Here is a 23,078-nt window from a genome sequence, read left to right as displayed (position 1 = left end):
TTGGTTGGCTGGTTGTTTTCATAGGTTTTGGAACATGTTTTTTTAAAAATGTTTTGGGGAGGGGAAAAAAAGAAAAAAAAAAAAAAAAAAAAAACGTGTAAAGACAAAAGCAACTTAACCGCTACAATATTTTGGATTAACACAGAGCATTTATTTTTTCAATTCTTTTCTTTCTTGTTTTTGCCGAACCAAGAGTTTGACTAAGAACTTCAATACTGTAAAATAATTAAATATTTATTTTACATTTCAGAAAATAAAAATACCAGACGAAAAAAGACTTTTGAAAAAACAATTCTATTGAAAAAATAGATTAAATTAGAAATGTGAAGATTGTTAATTAACTATATAAATTTAGATATCGACGGAAATATTCGATTTTACGTTGATTAATCAATAATTGAAACATAATAAATCACAAGAAAATAAGTGGGAAACATTAACTCACTTGTTCTGCAACTGACGATAAATAAACTGCTGCATCAGCACCAGAATTTCCAGCTCCTACTACAAGAACTGTTTGATCTTTGAAAGGTTCTGCACTCTTTATGCTGTGAGTATGTACGACTTTGCCCTTGAATGTATCCAAGGAAGTGAAGCTAGGTATCTTTGGGAAGCCATAGCGTCCGATACAGACAGCCACGCCGTCAAAAACCTCAACTAAAATTCTGTTTTTAGCATTGTCCTTGATAGTTACTTCCCAGCGTCCTGTCCTATAGTTATCAGCTGTAGGCAAGATTCTTGTGACTTCGTGTCTGTATTTTATGTGACGCAGAAGGTCGTAAGCTTCCGCATATTTCTCGAGATATTTTAGAACGTATTTATGCGACATAAAATTGGGGAAAGACCTTGGTGGCGGGAAGTCGCTGAACGCCATAAGCTCCTTGCTGACATTTGCTACTGTGCTTTTCATAATTGAAGCCACCCCTTCCATTTCTTCTTCCCGGTACTTCCATAGCCCTCCTAGATCATCAGTCTTCTCATAGCACACTACATAAAAACCTTCTTCCTTCAGGCTCTTGATTGTAGCTAACCCACTTGCACCAGCGCCAATGACGGCAACAAGCTTAGCTTGGCTCATTTCTTCCAACATTTATGGGCTTGGAAAGGAACAGTCACACAGAAACATCTGAAATAGAAAAGGGAAATATTAAAACATGCAATGAGTACTGTTTAAGGAGATAATTTTCAACACCATCGATCAAAACAAAAGTATTTAGAATCTCATCTGATAAATTGAATTCAAAAATTTTGGCTATAATATGCTTTTGTTATTAATAAGAAATATCTCAAAGTCTTTGGCTTTAATATGTTTTGTTTTGATCTGTTTGTAATTTAGGAGAGTTGGGAAGTTTAAAAAATTATGATACTATTGCATTATATCTAATGATGATATATTAACACTAGAACGCATGATGTTAATATGTATGACTAATTTTATCACGGGGTTTTGATCATAATGGCTTTCATTGTAACTTTTGGCTTAGTTTATGTAATAAAAGAATATAATTTAACAAAAAACATTTAATATACTCGCATTGTTTTTCAAGTAATTCTTACAAAAGTAAAACTGATAATGATTGCGTCTTGATTACATTTACCAGTTAGAACATTTTAGTTCTAAACTGGATCGTAATAGGAATAAAATAGATCCCATTATAACGGCTGCAGAACACTTTGGATCAATTAATATAATTTCACATGAAAAATGTAATTCCATTTTTTCCAGGAAATATCTAAAAGCGATATATAAATGAATGTAAATACGTATTGATGTCCATCATTGCATAGATGATCCATAAAATATTTTAAACTTTTAAATTGCTAAAGCCGTCTTTTTGACGGTCTGGGTATAAATAGATATAGGTCATACTGAATATGGAAGTAAAAATGGCTGAGTGGAAATTGAATAGGAATATGCAACTGTTCTTAAATTTCATTAAAAGTCGTCATAAAGTTCTAGAACAATACATAAATTATATCAAAATTTTAAGCACAAAATTTGAAAACCGTCGAAACGACGGTCTTGGTAGTTCTAATGTTAAAACAACAGTATTACTAACACATTTATCACAATCAAATTTTATAGGACTTTCAAATAAAATGAAACAATTTATGAATGAAATGTTCTACAAAATTCACATTTGTAGAAGCAGTCGGGTAAAATTTAAAGTTCTACTGTCAATAATACAAAGATGTACATAAAATATTTTAAACTCTTAATATAACAGAGCATTTAAAACCTCATCGTTCTCAAATAAGCAAGCAAAAATCCTGTAATGAATGTAAAGCATTCGGTTATCTCGAACCGTTTACTAGATGTTGATGTTACAAAAGCACGACAGTTATCACAGGTTAAATAAGACAAAATCTCACAGGCAAGAATTATTATTCTCAAAAAAATGAATGAATCGATCAATAAATGTAATGAATAATTTCATGAGATTGTTGATAGGTCGAGATTTGAAACTTAGCTTTAAGAACAATTGGATTTATCCTTTTTATTTTGGAAATAATAAAGGGGTGAGTAGCTGAATATGGTGTACCGAAGCCAAACTACAAATGGAAAAACCAAAACTTTCTTTTTGGCATGACTTTGATAAAAAGTAAATATAAAAACGCGGTTTCTACCCTTTTTCGAGTACAAAGGTCGAGCAAATCAGAGTGAAACCACGTGGAACTGATAATAGTAACTAAGATGCAACAAAAAGTTTTTTTTTCCCAATAAAGTTCTTTTTCAAAGAGTTATCATGGAATATCTACGCAGCTGAAATAGATTAAGTATGTACTTAAATGAATACTCAACAGGTTGCTCGGAGTCTAAATAATACGGGATTGTTATATCGGTTTTCTCAAATCTTATCAGTAGTCGAGGACTTTGAAGCGCATCTACATGGAAGTTCCAATATTATCTATCAGGGTCTTTCAGTTTTTCAAACAAAAATTTAGTATTTGAAAACCATCGTTCTGCATTTGAAACTGTCATACTACTCATTCATGATTTGTATTTAAAAATCAGTATTAAAAGTAACATTAATAAGAAAGCTATTAAGGATTCAGCATCGTCTTTATTTTTCCCCTTGAAATTAACGTAACTTCAATTATTTATATTATTATCAGTAAAAGAATATTGTTAATTATCAAAAAAGTGCAGAACAATTCGAAATTTATTTCTCTTCTGTATAAGAGTTCAGATTTTCTATTGGCAGCCATGGTGCACGAAATTTCAAATTGTTTGAAACTTGATGTAAACTTTTAAATAGAACATTTCGAATAGAAAATAAGCCGATTAATTAATTCGTCAGATGGCAGCATTTAACTTTCCAGATTTTCACACCACGCATTAAAAGCAAAGACATTCCACTCATATTGACGGATTCAACGTGTGCCAAATACACATACCAAGCGATTAATTGCTATGAAATTGAGTCTGAAAGCTTATGAATAAATAGTAAATGGAATAAAATTGATCATAGTTTTAAATTTACAACAGAAAAATGATGTTGCCATATTCTTCTTTTATCGAAAATAATTTCCGTAAAACTAATGACTTTAAATGTTTCGTCTATGAAAGTCTTTCAAAGAAATTGTCTTTCTGTTTTAATAAAGAAGAAAATTTATTACAAAAGTATTAAGTGCTCAATTCGTTGATAATAAATTATCCAAAAGAATATTTATGTTTGCACGAGCAACTAGGACAATATAAAGTTAAAAAATAAAACGGAGACTTTTTGAATAATTTAAGAAAATGCTGAATCATAACTAAGATGTTTGTTAAACTAGAAAACACAGAAGTTTCAATCCAGCTCTTTTCTAATACAACTCATTTCGTCGTGACAGTTGGAAGAAATTCGGGTATTGTACGCTTACAACACGAAAACAAAAAAAAACAGTTTCATCCATCAGTGAGTACAAACAATAGAAAAGTTGTGTATTAAAAAATTCATGAATTTTGCATGCATCAGTCGAAATGTCCCCGTTACTGAAATGTCAACTTTTGGAAAAGAAAAGCCCAAACGGTTTGCCCATCCGCTTATATTTACAACTTTACAGTAAAAGAAGTAAAAAATCGTCACTATCCATTTTCAAACAACATAAAACAAACAATGAAGTTAAAATATGACAGATGTTAAAAATTACATAAGATATTTAGGGATTCAACGGTTGACACATTTTATGTGTGAACATCTGGACTTGAATGGCATCGAGAAAGAGCAAACAATTTTGATCTCGGTTTTGAGAGAGTGCAATTTTCGTTTCTTCGCAATTTACAGAAGAGATATATTCTTGTTTTGCTTTCTCTTGCTATAGCTAAGAATTAACATAATGTTATTAGATTTTATTAATGCAAAAGAAATGTTACCCTAGAAGAAAACAATACGATTTTGCCAGAGTATTCAATTTATTCAACACGCTTTCACTAAAAACGTACAGAAGTTCACGTTTTAAAAAATTTGTGATAGCTATTTAATAAAAGCGATTAATTGTTTAGATAATATTTAATTTATATTTTATTTTCAGAATTCTTTCAAGTAGCATAGCAAGATCGTGTTTTCTCGAAACGTATATTTTGTACTAAAGACATTGTTCAAAACAGCTACATCTGATAACAGATCTAGATATTTTCTATTAAATTCGATCTTCCTTTTGAAAGTCACTACAATAAAGCTCAGAAAACATGTATTAGGTTGTTTGAATTTAACAGAAGGTTAGAGAGAGCTTCTTTGAAAAGATTTCCCCCCCTTCTTTTTGTTGACATTTGATTTGTATGACTTCTAAGAAACCCAACGTTTGCTTTGTCGCTTGAAGAATGGTGAAATTCGTTGTTACTTTTATTTGAGATTCCGAATATAGTGGAAATACAGTTTCTTATAGGACTTTTTTGTTAATTTTGTAGTTAGTCATTAAACAATGGCTATAAATTAAAGTAAAATCACTAAATTATTAAATGTGCTGCTGTATTGCCGAGTTTGACGACATAAGCACTAAATTTGAACAGATTAAAGCAAAAAGAAGACATTCTACATAGGAAAATAGGGTAGCCACCGAAAACATTTTGTAAAAAATACTTTGTGTGTCAGCACTGGTCCAAGGATGGCGTTTGCGCAGTTATTGAATCAGCATTTAAGACATTAAAATTTATATTTTACACAACACAATGATTTTGCTTACATTTTTCAGAAAGTATAAAACAAAAAAATTTGAAGTTGATACCCAGATATTATTCGCACAAGCGCGCTAAAATTTCTTTGCTTTAATTTTACAAAAACAAAACTTCAGTTTGTAATCAATGAGTTACTACGGTTTATAGAACCAAATGCATTTTTTTTAAAAATTAGTTTTTATTTCCTAACGCGAAATTTTTCCTAGCGATAACCTTCACTTAAAAATGATTGCTTGAACAGCCTTGAACCACAGTCGTCAAAGACGGTGCGGAACGTTGGAAAAAGAACATAACATGCTGGAGACATACCATAAACAGTTCAAAAGAATAAATGCTCGCTATTAAAGCGCTCTGCTTAACACGCAGAACTGGACAGTCCACATAACTATTACAGGTTTGGAGGCATGGAATTTATTTTTTACTTGACGATTCTATACCTTTTGACACATGTCATGGATCTTCAGACAAAAGGTCGAATGTCAGATGTGATTGTCTGATGAATGGAGAAACGAAGGAAAGGGAACTGAAGCATTGCAGTAAAGTTGTGGTGCCATATATAAAGACGAGAATGCAGTAACAGTCCAGTATAGCTAAATTACTTAGAAAGTAGTTAATTGGAGGTCAAAGATGCTAATTTCCAATAAATGTATTTTTACTAATCCGGCAACATATGCTTTAACTGAAATGACTATAGTACGGGGAAGTTTTATTTCCATTTTGGTGAGAAGTATATTTGCTTTTTTATCAAAATGTAAATTTATCGCTTGTCTTTTTACTTATGCTTGTATGTTCCCAAAAGAGGATAAAATGTCAAAATGAAAACGAACCATGTTGGAAAATAATCATATTCCACTTTTCTATTGGTGTATTAAATATTAGTTGATCATTATGTGAGCCAAAAATCAAAATAATTTGAAATTAAACTACTATGTGACTTATCGACAATACTTAATTATAATTATTTTATATTTTAAAAGCCTATGAAAATGAAAAGAAATTACAACAGCTTCGTTTGTTAGCCGATAAGGATTGAAACGACTATTTAGATAAAAAGGCATAAGAGCATACTGATGTTAAGGAAATAAAAAGTACTTTGTGTTTAAAGTGCACTTATAGGTTATTAGAGACACTAATGCTCCTATGAGATTTGAAAAAATATGCTTATCATTATTAGAAGACAAAGAAAAAGCATACATGATAGTGAGTCATTCAAATGAAAAATTAAGCAATTGTTTAACAATGGAAACTTTTTTTTCCCCAAATCACACATTTAGATGGCAATGGTAAATACAAGTGTAAAATAAACTCAAGTTCTCCTAAACTTTCAAAATATTAATGTAAATACTTTTCAGATTTCACTGAGGAAAAGTCTATAAAACTTGAAAATAACATTCAAGAAAAGTTATTCTACAGGAATTGAAATATGTACCTTTCATTCATATACTTAGTTTTAAAAATCAAAAAAGAAATGCTCTTTTATTAATTTCGTACAGATACAGAAACTTTAGTATCTTATTGTGATAAAGTTAGAAATACAAAAGCTGAAGACACTAAGAGCCTGCGGTCATATTTTTTTCTCAGAAGTTAAGAGGTCATAAAAGTGCGTAATTATAGGTCATTTGACATGCTTTAAGACTTTTGACGAATGCTTTGTTGTGTTTCAAGACAGTAGAACTTTCGTGCGAGTACGAGATTAAGAAGATGAAATTTTACAACCTTCAAGAAATGGGCACGATAACCTTAATTGATAGACAGGTAAATTTATCAGCTAACATGGATTGTCCATAATGTTTATATTTATCATGGGAAAAGAAAGCATGATTCCCGAATTAAATGTAGTTTGCCATTATCGGAGAAAATCAAATATTTAGTATTTATGCTTCAAAACGAAAGATAAAAATGTTCTCTCAAAGTATATATAGACACCATATCATCGCTTAATAAACAAGGGAATTTGCTGATATTTACTGAAAAGGTAAAAACAGAGAACTGCAATAGACATTACAAAAATTGGATTTCAAAAGACATTGGAGTGCAAGAAGGAAAACTTTAGTGTATTGTACAAATAGAACGTTATCTTAAACAATGGCAGAAATAAATAACAAAAGTGACGTTATTTTAGCAGTTTCGAAGAATAATAATGCAATAACAAGGCATTTTGCAGTAACTTAAGAGACTTAAGTATTACAGTCGTAAATACGACCAATATCAAAATTTCATATATAGATACAAAAATATATAGTCAAAATAGTATTTATAAATACCCACATTTTCATCAGAACAATAATAAAAAAAATTACTAAGCAACAAAAAATGTCAGCTACGTGTGAAATTTTTTTCAACAAATTACAAACCAAAAATAAAGAAGACAAACCTAAAATTATGTTATTGCACACTTTTGTTTAACTTAATTCATGTTTGTAAAGATGGAATGTGTAATGAATTTTTAATTCACATCCTGATATTCTAGAGTTTTGAAATGCTCTACACCTGTGTGTTCTCGATGAAATACAATATTTTAATATTTTCAGGATTGAATTATGAATTAATATGATTCAATTTTCATTTCCTTAATAGTGAGGCTTACTGATAGGGAATTTCAAAAAATTCCTTTCGAAATTCTGTAATTTTTATAATAAGAAATGATAAAAATATTAAAAATCATTTTCGTCTTTTAATTCATTAATAAAAGTTCATTTTAGAAACTGTTTTTATTAAATTTATTATAAATGTAATTTAATGTAATTAATGCTTTATTCAACATGAAAACAGGATTAGACTAAAAAGATTTAAACGTGCCGATGTTTACTCAAATTCTCGTCACTGGGCTTTTAAAGGATCATTTTATGGCGAAGTCTAGGAACTTAAATAGTTTAATCCTTTCATCCCTAATGACCGTCCTATGTAATATTAAGGATCAAATTTTGGCGGTTTATTTATTTACAAAAAGCATTTCAAAAGACTTGAAAGCTAAAGTGATTGGGGGACAAAATGATTATATGCTATTACTTACATTTGAGTAAATGGAGAAAAATTTATAGAAACCAATTACTTTTAACAAAATAATCCATTAGTGAAAATTGCTTGTCAACATATTTTAAAAATTAGATTAAAAATACCGGTTGAAAGCTGAGTTTTCAACAGCAAATATAAATAACAGACAACACCTCCCACGACATCATTTTATAATTACAAATTATAAGGGATCAGTATGAACAATTATATTAGTAAATTTATAATATGCAAGAGTAGCAAGCATACATCGTTCAAGCGATTGTCATATTTCTTTAAAATTTTTTTTGTTCATGCACAATTGGTTCCAAATAAAATTTCAAATTATAAATGAAAGACATTATTATAAGTCAATGCCGATCCACAAAATTTATAACTTCTTCAATCGTTTTCCTCATAGTTTGATACTATGGTTCACGACAGATATTTACTCTTTCATATAAAATAAGGTGTTCATCTCGTGCATCTTATTATAGAATTTTGAATTTTTAAATCGACAATTAAGTAAACGTAGACATTGATTTAAGGGGACAGTGGACTTAGTTCTAAGTAAAAATGGACGAAAACGTGCAATTTTATTTTTAATAGTTTTATTGAAATGTATTGTTGAATAAAATAAATATTTGAAGGGTTAAGAAGAAAAAAACGTATATCTTAATGATTTCTGAAAATGATATTGTAATTAAGATTTAAATATTTTTGAAATGTGCCAGATGTCTTACATTTTGAAGAAATTAAATGAAATTGATAATAAAGATTTCGGTCAATACCAAGAAATAGAAGAAAATAAGGTATACATTTTATGTTCCGAGTTTTTTTTATATATAGTTAAAAGTCAATTTTAATTCAGAAAAACTTCAAATGTCTATAAAAATCCAGGAAGTGCATAAAAATATTTCTAAAAAATTAGCATTTAATTGGAGTTGCAAAATGATATAGTTTTGTTTCAAATAAATTTACATTTAGTAATAAGAAAAAAAAAATTAAAAATGAAGTCCCCTGGAGTATTTTGAAATTTTAAAAATTATATACCTTTTAAATTTCTTAAAAATAATATATTTCGTTTCAAAATGCTTTTTAAAGAAACTTGAATTATATATTAATACATATACATAAAAAATGTCATAACCCTAAGTAAATAATTCGCGAAAGTGTCTAATTAAAAGAGTCCACTTTTCCCTTAAAATTCTTGAATAGGCTCAAGAATTCCACGTGTTCTTTAATTAGCACTTCTTGTGGACTGAAACAGCAACCGAAGCCCACAAGAAAGTGTCATCTAATTGGCAACAGTTATTTATTAAAAATTCGTACATCAAGAGGTTAAACCAACTAGTTTCAAAATAGTTTTAATATATGAAAAACATTTTTTGAGGGAAGAAACTATAAACAAAAATGTTTGGCTCATGCATTAATCAAAAGAAATTTTAAAAAATCAAATTAGGAATTTAAAAAAAAGTTAGAAAAGCATTCATTATCTCAGGTGAATAAAGTGAAAATACCTATTATTTTAGACGAGGCAAGGATGAATCATTTCTAGCCCCAAAACCACCGATGAGTCAAGAGTTACTGAATATACTTAGATCTATCTGCACATTAATGACAGAAATATCGACGCCGCGATTTATTTTTCCGAATATAATGACAAAAAAAAGTGTCACTCGAGAGTAATGATAGTGTCTCACGTGTTCCGAGAACACATGATCACTTTTTCTTATCAGTACAGAAGGAAAAAAAATACCGTTGCGTGAGGAAAAACGATTGGTTTTTATTAAAAAGACGAGAACATACTCTAGCATTTCTCCTTAAAGCTAAATTCTGATGCAAACGAGCTGCTATTCATCTAATTTATATTAGTCAAATATATTCGTAGTTTACCAATTTCAATTGAACAGGATTCTTTTAAATTCTCTACTCGAAAAACTTTTTTTTTTAAAGCGGAAAAATATATCGCACTCTCATTTTCGTTCTAAGAATTTCGTTATGATCGCAAATTAAGAAAGCAATAAAGAAAATTATGGATTGATTAAAGACAGATAAAAAGGGAACTGATGGTTTAAAAAAATTATTTTTTTTTTATTTTCTATACCATTTTTCGTTACAGATATTGAGAAATTTAAAAGAAAACTGTAATGTGAAAGATTTCGAAATTTCTTTGGTGAGAGTTATTAATAACAGAATTAGATGAAACATGTTGCAACTTTATTTGGACATCACTATTTCGAAAATTTGATCATTTCAATTAAGAATTTGAAATCTTCATATAAAAAAGAGCATTTTAAAACAGACTAATTATATCGCCTTTCTTCAGACAATAAAATAATACAAAAATAAATACATGTCACTCTCTTTGTTTTTCTTCACTTTAAGCAAAAAGTAAAGTGATTTAATGACATTAGACAACTAATTATGGTGACAACTTTTCATAAATATCAAGCTGTAGTTACTCAGATTGCCAGAAAGCATTCGTCACTGCTATTAGATGTGCATGTATACATCGGTATGGATTTGGAACTCAAAATTTTCCTGCTTGATGTTAAAAATATTCACACATTGATGTCAATCTCTGATAGTGCACAATAAAATACACGCGACATAATAAATTCTTTACTAGAAGTGATTGTGTTATACATAAGAAGAATATCAGAAGGCTTTATGTCAGAAAGATCCATCATGTATGTCGAGCTGTTACACATTAAATCTAACGTAAAAGATATACATTCTTATCATTGGTGCTCAGGTGTTGTCAACGTCATCTGACCACTGTTCAAAAATAAAACTTCGTCCCGAAGTAAACATGTATCAAAACAGGGATTTAAATAACTAAAGTATTGCATAAATGACTTAAAATTCATTATTATTTTGAAAGATTATTACAGAAATGAAAATCTAATACCCATTAAATATGTTACAAAAGTTGCAATGTTTAAAAGTTGTTTTCTTGAAAGTAGGTCACTATTCTAGCTTCTGGAATGCAGAATTAAGTTTTATGCAGTTTAAAATATAAAATTTGTTACTTTAATTTGTAACAGATTGAAAACAACAAGGTGATTAAATGCAATGTATGGATCATCTTATGGTAAAAACATGATAGATGAATCATCATTTCAAGCATTTCATACTCACATTTCTAGCATAAATGAGAAGACGCATTAAAAATGTATTTTCAAGGGGAAAAAAGTCATTCGAAAGATGTAAGGGTAATAATCTCGCCATTTTATAACCGTTGGAATGTTAAGTGATATAATCTTCGACAGACAATAATTAGAGATGAAGATAACAATGACAGAGAAGCAGAAAATTAATATAACAATGGACTGATAAGACAAATTGCTCTCGGTCAACGCATATGACAGTTTATGAAGAATGATAAACCTATTATACGTTAACGTATTCACATAGATTCGTCAGACAGTGGCAAGAAAATAGCATTCACATGCTTACTAATGCATCATTTATTGTTGGATTACAAGAGCAATATCCTATAACGGAGATTTTAACATTTTAAATATCCTATTCCAGAATCTCGCACTTATTATCAAGGACATCTCAATACTAAGAAAAACTTGTTTGGTTAATTGGTATAAGTGATGTAACGGCAATAATATTCAACCGCAACCTATCCACATTCATTCCTCAGCTGTACAGAAAGTATACCACAAACACGAAACACAATACAGATAAACGAAACGTTAAATATAGAAAAAAAAATTAGTTTCATTTTTATATGTTAATATTTCATGAAGTACTTAAAATAGTTTCTGAATTATTTTCTGCCAGCCGTGAATTAATTTCTGATCCCGAGGAAGAGTCTAGGTCTAGGGATCAGAAAGACGTGTGTTTGAGTTCAGATCTGTCAATGACTTCAACAAAGATTGTCTATGTAAGTAAATTAACCCTAAATAACTAGTATATTCGTCTTTACTCTTTGAGAAATACGATTTTAAGGAAACTAAAATCCAAAGTTACACATTTTTTAAACGTAAAAATGTCAATTTAAACGTCAAATGTAAAAATGTAAAAAAAAAACAAAAAAAAAAAACATTCATTTCGATCATTTAACATAAAACATTACTGAAAAAACAAACTAATAACGTTCTTTCAAGTCCTTTTTTAGAGGATGGGACATACGTAAACCCACAACTTCACAGTTTCAAAATTAGTATAAAACAACATGTTCTTCTATACTTATATATAAAGCTCAATGTGTGTGTGTGCGCGCGCGCTTGTTGGCACTCTACAGAAAAGACCATTTAACCTACAGCTACCAAATTTGGTACGCGTATACTTTGGAGGTCGGGAATGTGCACCTGGGGTCCCTTTTTTTGAAATTTTAATTATTAATTAAAAACTAACTTTCCCGCGAAAAAAATCCTTTCATTTTCCCCACCGCCAAATGAGTAAGGCTTCAATTTTTTTCCCCAACAGCAATGAGGCTAAGGCTAACATTTTTCGGCCGATTATTTCAAAAGATTCTGTTTATTTCCTTAATGTTTGATGCATTTAAAATTAAACATTGTTAATGAATCGATCTTTCAGATTCATTCTGAAGTACTTTTGAATTAAAATAAAACAGATTAAAGGAAATTAAAAATTTCTAATCTACATAGCGTTACCCCAACTGGCGTAGAAAAATTCATGCATTTGTGTTACCGTAACTGGCGTTGAAAATTCACGCATGCGCATTGTATTCTGATTGTTTACATTTCAACGGAAGTGGACTCGATTTAAATTAGTTTTAGGTTAGTTGTATGCTTTTGTAATTAAATTGTATTTATGTTAGTTTAAGTTAATCGTTTTTTAAGTTTTTTTTAACCTGTTTTCGACCGATTATTTTAAACGATTCTCTTTATTTTCTTAGTGTTTAATGCATTTAAAGTTAAACATTGTTAATTAATATACCTGCTCAAGATGAATCTGAAAAAATTTTGTTGACAAATTCTTGATATATTACATAAATTAAGAAAGATATTCTTTAGTGCCGATAAGGTTTAAATGCTCAGTGACTCTGTTTTCGGTAATCATATTACAAAAAAAAAAAAAAAAATGCTTTGTTTTAGTAAAAAAATATTATATTAATTGCAGCTTAATCCTTTCCACTTTAATTTAAAGTATAAATTCTACGGGAGCTAACAGAAAATTGGAGAGATACAGATTACGTTATGAGTGAAGGCCTTTATAATATTCTGAGTGAATTGAAATTTGAAGTTTTAAAATATTTTAATGAAGAAGCTATTAAAGTAGGAATTACATAAAATAGTTAATTATTAAAATTTTAAAGAGCATTAAGATTGGCGAACCGGATGGTCGCCAAAGGCGGCTAGTTTATAATAAAACAATTTATTCATTCGTCATAGAACAACACATATAATCATGAACGACAAAAATCCACTAATCACACAATTCGCCGACCTTAATCACAGCAGTACACACAGCTTACCGATGCGTTTTGATTTGTATAAGTTTTCACTTCTTACGCATTTTCCATTGGTGTATAGTATTGCTAACTAAATGAAAAATTTGAAATAAAATATAAAACTATATGTATGAGTAACTTCAACTTTTCGAGGAGGGTTAAAATATATTCTACTATGCATTGAAAAGCCAAGCAAAAGGTGGGACAGATTTTAACCCACCTAGTCCCAAAAAGTTAGACTATCGATCCCTGACAGTTTTGCGAATTCGAGATGTTCCCGTTGCGCTAACACTACCTTTTTCATAGTACTTGCCTAACTAGAAAAATTAGTTAATCGAAAGTGATAAGTACAGTTGTACAATTGGTAATTCTCGAGATATGTTGTAATCGTTATCTAATAGTCGAATGTTCTGTGATAACGCGGAAAAATTTACGTTAATACCATAATCGGCCAACTGAGCATTTTTGAATGTTCCATGCATTTTACTACCATCATATTATATTATATATATACAGTTTGAATTCGAGAAAACATCAAAGAAACTCAAAATTAGTAATTTTTGTTCGTTTAATAAATGCAGAATGACAAAAAACGTATGCAGCTGCTGCAGCAAGGCTAACTTTTAATCTTTTGCACTCAGAGAAGCAATTCGATGTATAATTACTCACCGAATACAAGGACTTCTTCACTGTTCCGAAAAATAAATACAAATAATTATTTTAAGTTGAATTTCACCGAAAAAAATTAATCTGTATTTTCTTAACACTCTGTAGGTATTTTTAATAATCAAAATAAATAAAACGTTAAAATAATGCATTGTGATGAATGGTGGTGAAATTCGAATGGAAAGGGTTAACATCAGCCAAGAGTGCAAAAGCTAATTTTTAACATTTATATTTTTAATTAAAATATTATATTTGTCTTTTGTTGTATTAATTTGTTTAAAATAAATAAAAGAAATATACTTGTTTCTAATTCGTAGTCTATGATTAGAATGATTAGTTGAATAGTAACAATGATTTAAATTTAGTCAACAAGGGTTAAATCAGCAGGTTTAACCCTTTGCCCTCAGATGAGTCATCTCGGGCACCTTCAAAAAGGTGCAATGTTTTTTTTTTTTTTTTTTTTTTTGATTATTAAAAATACCAACAGAATGGCAACAAGATGTAGATTCATTTTTCGGGAAAATTCAACTTAAAAATCCTACAAATCTATTTTCCCGAGCAATAAACAAATCTTTGTATTAAGTGAATTATGCATCGAATTACTTTTCTGAGTGCAAAAAGTTAAATGTTCATCTAGTGTGAACATTTGAAGGAGGGGGGGATAACGATACGAGGTATCACCCTCTTCATTCGAGGTTTGAATTTGCGAAATCCGTCCCAAAATAAACCCTTGTGTAACTTCAAAAAGCAAACATTAATTTAACAGAGCTAAATAAACTTGACTACTAATGTTCAGCATTTTAAATGAAGGACACGTTGTTTAATGTTTCCGTGAACCAAAAATTCATGAACACGACCCATTTGGAGAAAGGAAACTTATCGTAAAAAAATCCTTGCTCTAGAGTGAAGAACAACACTATCATTCCTCGGAATCTTCTCTTAAAGGAAGACCATTGGAACTTGAGAGAGACGATATAATCTTCGCTAGACTGTAATTAGAGATGAATGAGATAAGGATGACAAAGAAAGAGAAAACAATCACGGCGGCACAATTTAGAAGTTTCTCATCTTGATCGATAAACCTATATTTTGTTTAAAATTTCTGTTGACAATAAAATACCAGAGAAACAAATTACTCATGTTCTCGTGAAAGAAATGTAGGAGAGAAAATTACATACACCAAAAATTATTTTGTTTCAAGAACTGCAACTGGAAAAGCAAAAACTAAGCTCCGCATATAATGCTGTACTTATCATTTTATTATATGCAAAAAGAAATCACTTATCTAAGGGAAACTAAACGAAATAAGTTGCTTAGCCGATAATTCTTTGTTAAAAGTAGTTCCTTGCAAAGATATTTAAATTCTATCTCAGAGGCAAACTGAACAAACTACATTCGGAGATGACGAGACAGCCTTGAGACGAGTTGCTTCTAGTTTTAAATATAAAATTTTTTCCAGAAACAGGATATATTATTCTTACAGAAGAGAATGCATTAACAAAAGATAATAAATCAGAAACCGCTATAGTTGCCTAAATGAAAGTTTCTATGGTAATTATAGAAACTCTTTTATAGCCGCTATAATTACAAAACGAGAGAATGTAGTTCAAAATTACAAAATATTATAGTTGAAATTTTACAGAAACTTCAATAAATATTTTTATTATTATCCAATGAATATCTTCAATAAATATTTAGAGGGGATATATTCCACGTAATCAGCTATTGTTATCATTGGGAAACTAAGGAAAATTTAACCCTTTGCATCCAAATGTCTCGTCACTGACACCATTCAAGACAATGCTTTATTTTTACGATTTATTTAATTTTTAATTTTGATAGTTAAAAATGCCTACAGAGTGGCAAGACGATGTAGATTAATTTTTCCGATGTAGAAAATTCAACTCAAAACTATCATGTATTTATTTTTCGGAGCAAAAAACATCTTTGTATTAGGTGAATAATTATGTGTCGAATTGCATTCTCGAGTGCAACGGGTTAAAATGATGCTGAGCTCCGGAGTTTTGAAAAGATTCCCTCAAAAAAATATAACAGGAACTAAACATTTATTTTATTCTTCCAAGTTAGCTGACTAGGAGCCAATTCACACAGTCGGATAGTGAGCTGTTTCCAGGATCAAATAAGCTACATCCGCTATTTGTTTTCGAATCGGATTGAAGCGCCAATTGGCATCCGCTGTTCGCAGAGCTGAAGAAGGTTTACATTATTCGCCAAGATGGGAAAATAAGTCAGTCCTATGAAAAGTGTTGTAATAATATTTTCTAAAAAAGAAACTGAAGATATTTATGGTTCGTTCCTAAAACTATTGAATTGTTTGTATCTGTGGAAATAGATGTATTTAAACGCAATCATTAACAGACGAATCCTACGCGGTGTCATTTTAAAAAGTAAGGCAATAACCAAAAAGTACTTACTGTATCGGCTTGATCCATATTTTAAAATTTTTATTAACTATTTGTTTAAAAAGAAATGAAATCTATAATGAGTAAATCTAATTAAGATGAAAATACAATAAATGTTATTTTTATCCATATAACTTCATGTAGGCGTTGGATCGCTCGTCTTAATATCGCGTTGAATTCGTGTATTTTGAGGGAGAGATTGTATGGAATAGGATTGAAAAGATAACTTATATTTCAATAAAAACGCAATTTTTGAATAAAAAATTGACACCAAAAATATATCAATAGAAGTGAAAACTCTTTAGATGTTTTCACACTCGCTGATTTGTCCATGACTTCAGTGATAGATCATGTTTGCGTTATTATTATTGATAAAAATAATATACTTAAATAAAAAGTGAATTTCAGAGTATTTCCTGGTAATAGTTTAAAGGCTAGTTTACATTACTAATTTTAACCCTTTTCACTCGAAAAGGTAATTCGATGCATAGTCCCTCTTTCTAATACTTACCTTGTTTAGTGCTTCAAAAAATAAAAATATATATTTGTTTTAAGTTAAATTTTCCCTAAAAAGTAATCTACATCTTCTTACAACGATGTAGGCATTTTTAAAAATATAATTAAAAAAATAAAACGTCAAATGATGCACCATCTTGAATGGTGAGTGAGAGTCACCATCCGAGAGCAAAAGGTTAAAAAAATTGCGAAGTTTCAATAAAATAAAGCGTTTCGGCAGACATATCAACGCATTTGACGCAAACTTTGGAGTATCAGGTCCAAATCCGAGACGGAATTGGGTTGGATCTATCAGTGTTGATCTCCTTATAGGTCACTATCTACAACAAAATGCCATTTATCGATCTAAAAATCCTTCTATAAAAATTGAAATATCTTCATCAAATAGTTGTATAACAACTTCGTTGAAAAAGTAAAGATATTTTAATTCATTCAAAAAGATAACAAAATTGCTATATTCGAAGAAACTCGATTGTAAAAAGGTCAGGTTTGCATGGTTGAATGGCTCAATCGTTTGCCGTTGCTCGCTTCTACGTGATAAGAAAGCCAAATGATCCCAAACCAAGTTTACGAGTCAGTGGAAAATAAAAGCAAATATTCAGCAATCCTGAATCGAGTACTTCCTTTTACCCTTGACCACATTCGAATTGTTTTCATGATCACGTGAAAAAAAATTATATGAATGAAGGACAGGAAGGAAAACTGGAAACATCAAAAACCAGACCCAGTTCATAGCTTTTAAAACCATATTTTATATTCCAATGACTCAGCGAAGTGTCTGACTCATTGCGTGCTATCTGACTTGAGTCAAATGTTGAACCACTGTTTACCACATTTTTTTTTTCTAGTAACATCCACTCGTCTGTGAAGCATTACGAAAAACCACGAAAATTTATATTATTGCAAGGTGAGAATAAAATATGGTTGATAATAAACGACCGAATCGCATAATAGATAAGATGCAATATCTTTCATAAAAGTTTTAAAATGTGTCGAAATCTTTATAATTTCCAGCTCAAAAAATGCGACGCTATCACTCATAAATAAGCAATTTCAAAACAAAAGCGAGTTTCGCAAGATTATTTAAATTAGCAAAATGGTTTGTAGAAGTGATCGTTTAAGTTAAATGATTTTTTTATGCAGGAAGAAAGTATTAGTAGCGAAAAAAGTAGTTTATGATATTTTGCAGTTCTATTACTTTTTTTTTTTGGCATCATATGTAGTGATCATTTTTTATACTTCCATAGTTGAACTCTGATTCCAAAAAGGTTAATCCTTGAGACAACTATTATGACATAATCTCAAGGTAATTTCGAATCGTGCTAATGCTGCTATAGGCATTCCTGATATTTTGCAACGAGATGTAAAATATAACATTTAAGTTTTTAAATAATCAGAATGTTAACTGGCTTTATTTGAGATGCAATGCATTCAGTAGCAAAATTCTTATAGATTAGCAAAAATAATATAGCAATCTTTTTCCCTCTAAAAAAAGTCTTAAGCTGTTATTGGGTTAAGTTTCCTTCAATCACATCAGTAAAACGTGCTGATAATGAGATGACAATCTAATGCTTTTTGCTGAAATCACCAAGAACAAGACTAGCGAAAGAAGGGAGGGGGGTAAAATCTGTGGGGCCCAGAATAAGAAGGGGAGGAGATAATGGGAAATTGAGTATGTGTTGGGGGAGAGTGTTCTCACGACAGTACTTTGCCCAAGGGCCCAGCTCGGTCTCGGCATTCCTGGTTAAGAGTAAGAAAATTTAATTTATTACAATATTGCAAATTAAAATGAGAATATATTTTATCTTTTATTTAGAAGCTTGATAAAATTTCTACGATTCTATACATGCATAATTTGTAAGTGAGATTTTTCTAATTGTTATGCTATATGTAAAACGTTTCCACATGACGAATTAAAATAATCAAAGAATGAAAATTGCATTCTTTAGAAAGAAAGAAATAACTCAGCAATCAAAATTAAATCTCGCGAAAAATAGGAGATTCTTCTTACTGGAAAATACGCATTCATGAAAGCATGTAGGAAAAGCATACACACATCAGGAAGGGGAGTTCCGCATGGTTGAAACATGAGTGATTCGCACTCAATAGAAGGGAGATTTTTCTAAAAGAGAGAGAGAGGAAAAAAAAAAAACTCAGTCAATGAATAATTTTCATGTCAGATTCGGAGTCAGTGGACTTTTTTCAAGGGGAGGGGAAAAAATAACCAATTGAGGACTCCTCTGTCCATTAATAAGATATGCAAGTGGTTGCAAAAACCGGAAGAATCGCGTGAAGGTCAGTATGTAGGTGCCAGAGGGGACAATGCACTTGGAAGACTGATCTCTGCAAGAGGTCAGCAATTGTCGAGATTTCGCCATGCTTTCTTTTAGGTCAAGCATATACTTTCCGTTTTGCATTGATAAGAAAGTTTCTAACCTTATATGTAAAAATGAAGTACGAAATGAACTATTTAAGTTCAATTTAGGAATTTCTTTTCGAGAAAGAAAAAACGGGGGAGAAACACACACACACACAAAAGAAGAAAAAAAAAAAAGGCGGAAGGAAAGTTGAATGAATCAGACCGTTGAATACTAAGAAGCAAGTCGATGATACGTTAATGGCCTCACGTGCTTAGCCAGTAATACTTTAGGCAAGTGTATTCAATCAAATACCAAAAGATAAAATGATTTCATTGAAAATCTTATTTAAGTTTAGTATCGAGAATATTAAAAGATTTTAGTCTATATTAATCATCTTAGAATGCGACCATTTATTAATGTTTCCTTACAGAATAATATATCCAAGCAAATATAAATTATGGAATTCTAAAAAATATGGAATCCGACAGAGGCACATGTTGATATAAATTCTGCGACACTAAAACTCATGTATACAATGCCACTCAGGTTCAGAACACAGTTTAAGCTCCATTTAGCCTTCTAATTAGATGACAACTATTTTCGATATTTATTATTTAAACCCATATAAAGAAAGTGAAGGACTCTGATGTTGATTGTCGCGCGACTCCCCAGTGATTCATATTTAATTGTACTCGACCATCTATTTAATTAGATGACCTCTTCTCTACTATAGTTAAGAGATAGCAAAGCGACCATTTAATTAAATTAATGATCGAAATATCAGGTGTGAATCGTGGCAGCGAGCGTGTTATGCGTATCTTGACTAATTTTTTTACTAAGCGTGAACACAGATTTAAATATCTAAAATATTATAATTTGATGTATGTGTTAGAAAAGTCACCTTCGGCGAGGATGGTAAAATATTAAAGCGACCTCGCAGATTAAAAATTGTGTTAGAAGATCTATTATTTCACACAATGAACTGACAATATAAAAAGTACTTATTACTTGATATTCACAAATGAAAAACTATAAATCTATAAATATCTAGTCTCTAAAAGAGCTTTCTTTTGTAAAATTTGGTTTCATATTAATTAATGTATCCCTGGATCAAATATTTTTGAAAAGTGACATTAATGGAGAGTTTTAATCTACTGCCCCGAAATAGCTTTTCACCAACAGCGTAGCAACAAAATTATTTGTAAAGTTATGCATATATTTTTGAATAACAAAGAAATGTGAGAAGTATATGATCTGAATAATTCATGGGAAGTTTATCAACATGCGTGAAACAATCCAGTTTTTATGATTTAAACACACATGTAACTTTAGTTTTAAAAACTAAAAACAGTAGTAACAAACCAAATCTGGAGAAAATACAAACTAAGATTTCTTTTTAGACCTAGGTTTATATATACGTATTTGCTAAATCTTTGATCTTACTCTCCTTGTGGTCTTGGATTCAAGCCTACGGGTTTTCGCAAAAATTACATTTAGATTTGGCATCACTGTCAAATCCCTATTTCATCGAAATGTACGCGGGTCTAGAAAGTATCTTCATCTGCAGATGCCAAGATGTGCCACAATCAGGTGGTAAAAAGTTTTGAGAGTTGAATGTTTACTTCTCGATTCGGCCACTAAGCAAAATAAGCACTAACAGTAGTGTTAAGTGATTAAAGGACCAATCTCCAAAGACAAGCCATATTTCTGTCTATATTTGTTCTAAATAAAATAGCATGAGATCAGTCCTCCCATGTGTTGAAAATGGAGGTTGCTAGTAACAGAGCCCGAAATAACTATTTGCAGCAGCCAGGTCATTTCAGTTCCCGTCGGATGCCCAGGCAAAGCGAAAGTCAGTTCTCTGTGTTAAGCATTATGTTTTTTATCGGGCAACGATTAAAAAAATAAGGGACGTCAAAATAGTCCACAATGTAACTTCCAGAAAGGACGTTAATCCGACAAATCAATACATGCACCTTATGCGAGAGAAATAGATGACGTAGAATTTTTTTTCTGCTTGAAGCAATAATTTGGACAAAGGAGGATTAAACACACTTTCAAGCATGAGTACCTCGACAGATGCATGTTCAAAACTTGATTCACAGCTTTTGTTTTGGTAGCTCAATAATACTAAATGAATATTTATGCAACTGTTTCTAAAATCTTGTTTGAAAGAATTAAGGTTTTATTTATTCCACTCTAAATCTTAAGGCGGCATTTTTAGTTGAACGCTTGAGTAAGTCGTGATTTTAGTGCGTGACAATAGACTAACAAGACTTTTGTTTCAAACCAAAGAAAATTTAAGAGAACAACCGCAATACGAAGACAATCAAGTAGCTGTATTCTAAAATAGAATAATCCTCACGCACACCAGAAAAGGATGTTGAAAATTCTAAATAAAATATCGCATATAATTTAGTTTTGATGCAAGTATTCAGAATGAAAACCAACATGGTATCAGAAATCCAAATAAAAGCAAAAAATAAAGTTTCAAAATGAAATATGCAGCTACATATTACAGTATTTTTAAATATGTTTTTTAGGTGTTTTTAATTAGGTATAACTCAGGATTAAATTTCTCAGATTATAAATTTTTCGAATTCAACAAACCAAAATTCAAGCTTATAGTAAGCAGTTATTTGCCTAGATTAAGTTCCTTATTTTCATATATTTTTCTTGACTTCGCTTAAATAATCTATGGCATTCATCATGTTTTCGACATAAATATGGTAATACAACATTCTGATGATGGATGTACTCTCAAAGTAGGGCCACGGCAGTGGATGGCACAGTTTGTCTTCGGTAGGTCGCAGGTTCAAGATATGGTGGCACTAAAAATACGCCATATATACGAGCCTAGTATATATTATACATCTTTCTTATGTTTAAGTTAAAAAAAAAGGACGCGCCAACTAAGGTTACTTCATTACCATATGACTACGATTCACCGCAGCAAGATCCATCCCCAAACACTCTTCACGCAAATTTTTAAACGGAACGTCTATCAACTAATCTACATCAGCATATGCACATGTTTGAAAAACAGATTCAGGATGCTTATTTTTATTTTATTGTTGAAATTATTTTAAAGATAACATCGATCAGTAAATTTATGTTGCAAATTTTATCTCTGCATTCAACTTTCAGTGTAATTTTATTTATTGTTTTGAAAAGCAGCATCGATAACTTAATATATTTGGAAATTTTGCATCCGTTTTTTTCTCGGCAAATAAAGGCTGAATTACTTCATTGAAATACGAAGCTTCACAAATAATGACAGCCTTTAATTTAAATGAAGACGATTAGATTTATACCGAGAAAATTCAGTGGTCAATTTTAATGGATTTGTTTTCAGTTGGATGCATTATTTGCCAAACCCGTCACCAGTTATTTGAGCCCTTATACAGCACTTATTAATTAGATGGGCAATTATCAATTCATGAATGCAGAAGCTGAGATAGCAGGAATAGAAAGCGGATAAACCTCAACTACTAATAGAATTTGTGAATGAGTGAAAACAAAGCTTT

The 23,078-nt window shown here is 30.5% G+C and overlaps 1 protein-coding gene across 6 annotated transcripts in view; it reads right to left on the bottom strand.

Moving 5' to 3' along the window:
- LOC129960765 (flavin-containing monooxygenase 5-like) overlaps window positions 1-23,078 on the bottom strand; it is a 48,665-nt gene that overhangs the window by 4,084 nt on the left and 21,503 nt on the right. For 5 of the 6 annotated variants that reach the window (XM_056074390.1, XM_056074392.1, XM_056074387.1 and 2 more), the window contains exon 2: window positions 446-1,126. In XM_056074390.1, coding sequence (XP_055930365.1) covers window positions 446-1,090 — 645 coding nt within the window. In that variant the 5' untranslated portion in view covers window positions 1,091-1,126. Of the gene's footprint in view, window positions 1-445; window positions 1,127-9,672; window positions 9,806-23,078 lie in introns of those variants that run through there. The other variant, XM_056074391.1, reaches the window with a different exon arrangement.

Source organism: Argiope bruennichi, chromosome X2, assembly GCF_947563725.1.
Source record: "Argiope bruennichi chromosome X2, qqArgBrue1.1, whole genome shotgun sequence".
Classification (NCBI taxonomy): Eukaryota; Metazoa; Arthropoda; class Arachnida; order Araneae; family Araneidae; genus Argiope; species Argiope bruennichi.
The sequence above is the reverse complement of the archived record's forward strand: the minus strand, read 5'-3'. Positions and strand labels throughout refer to the sequence as shown.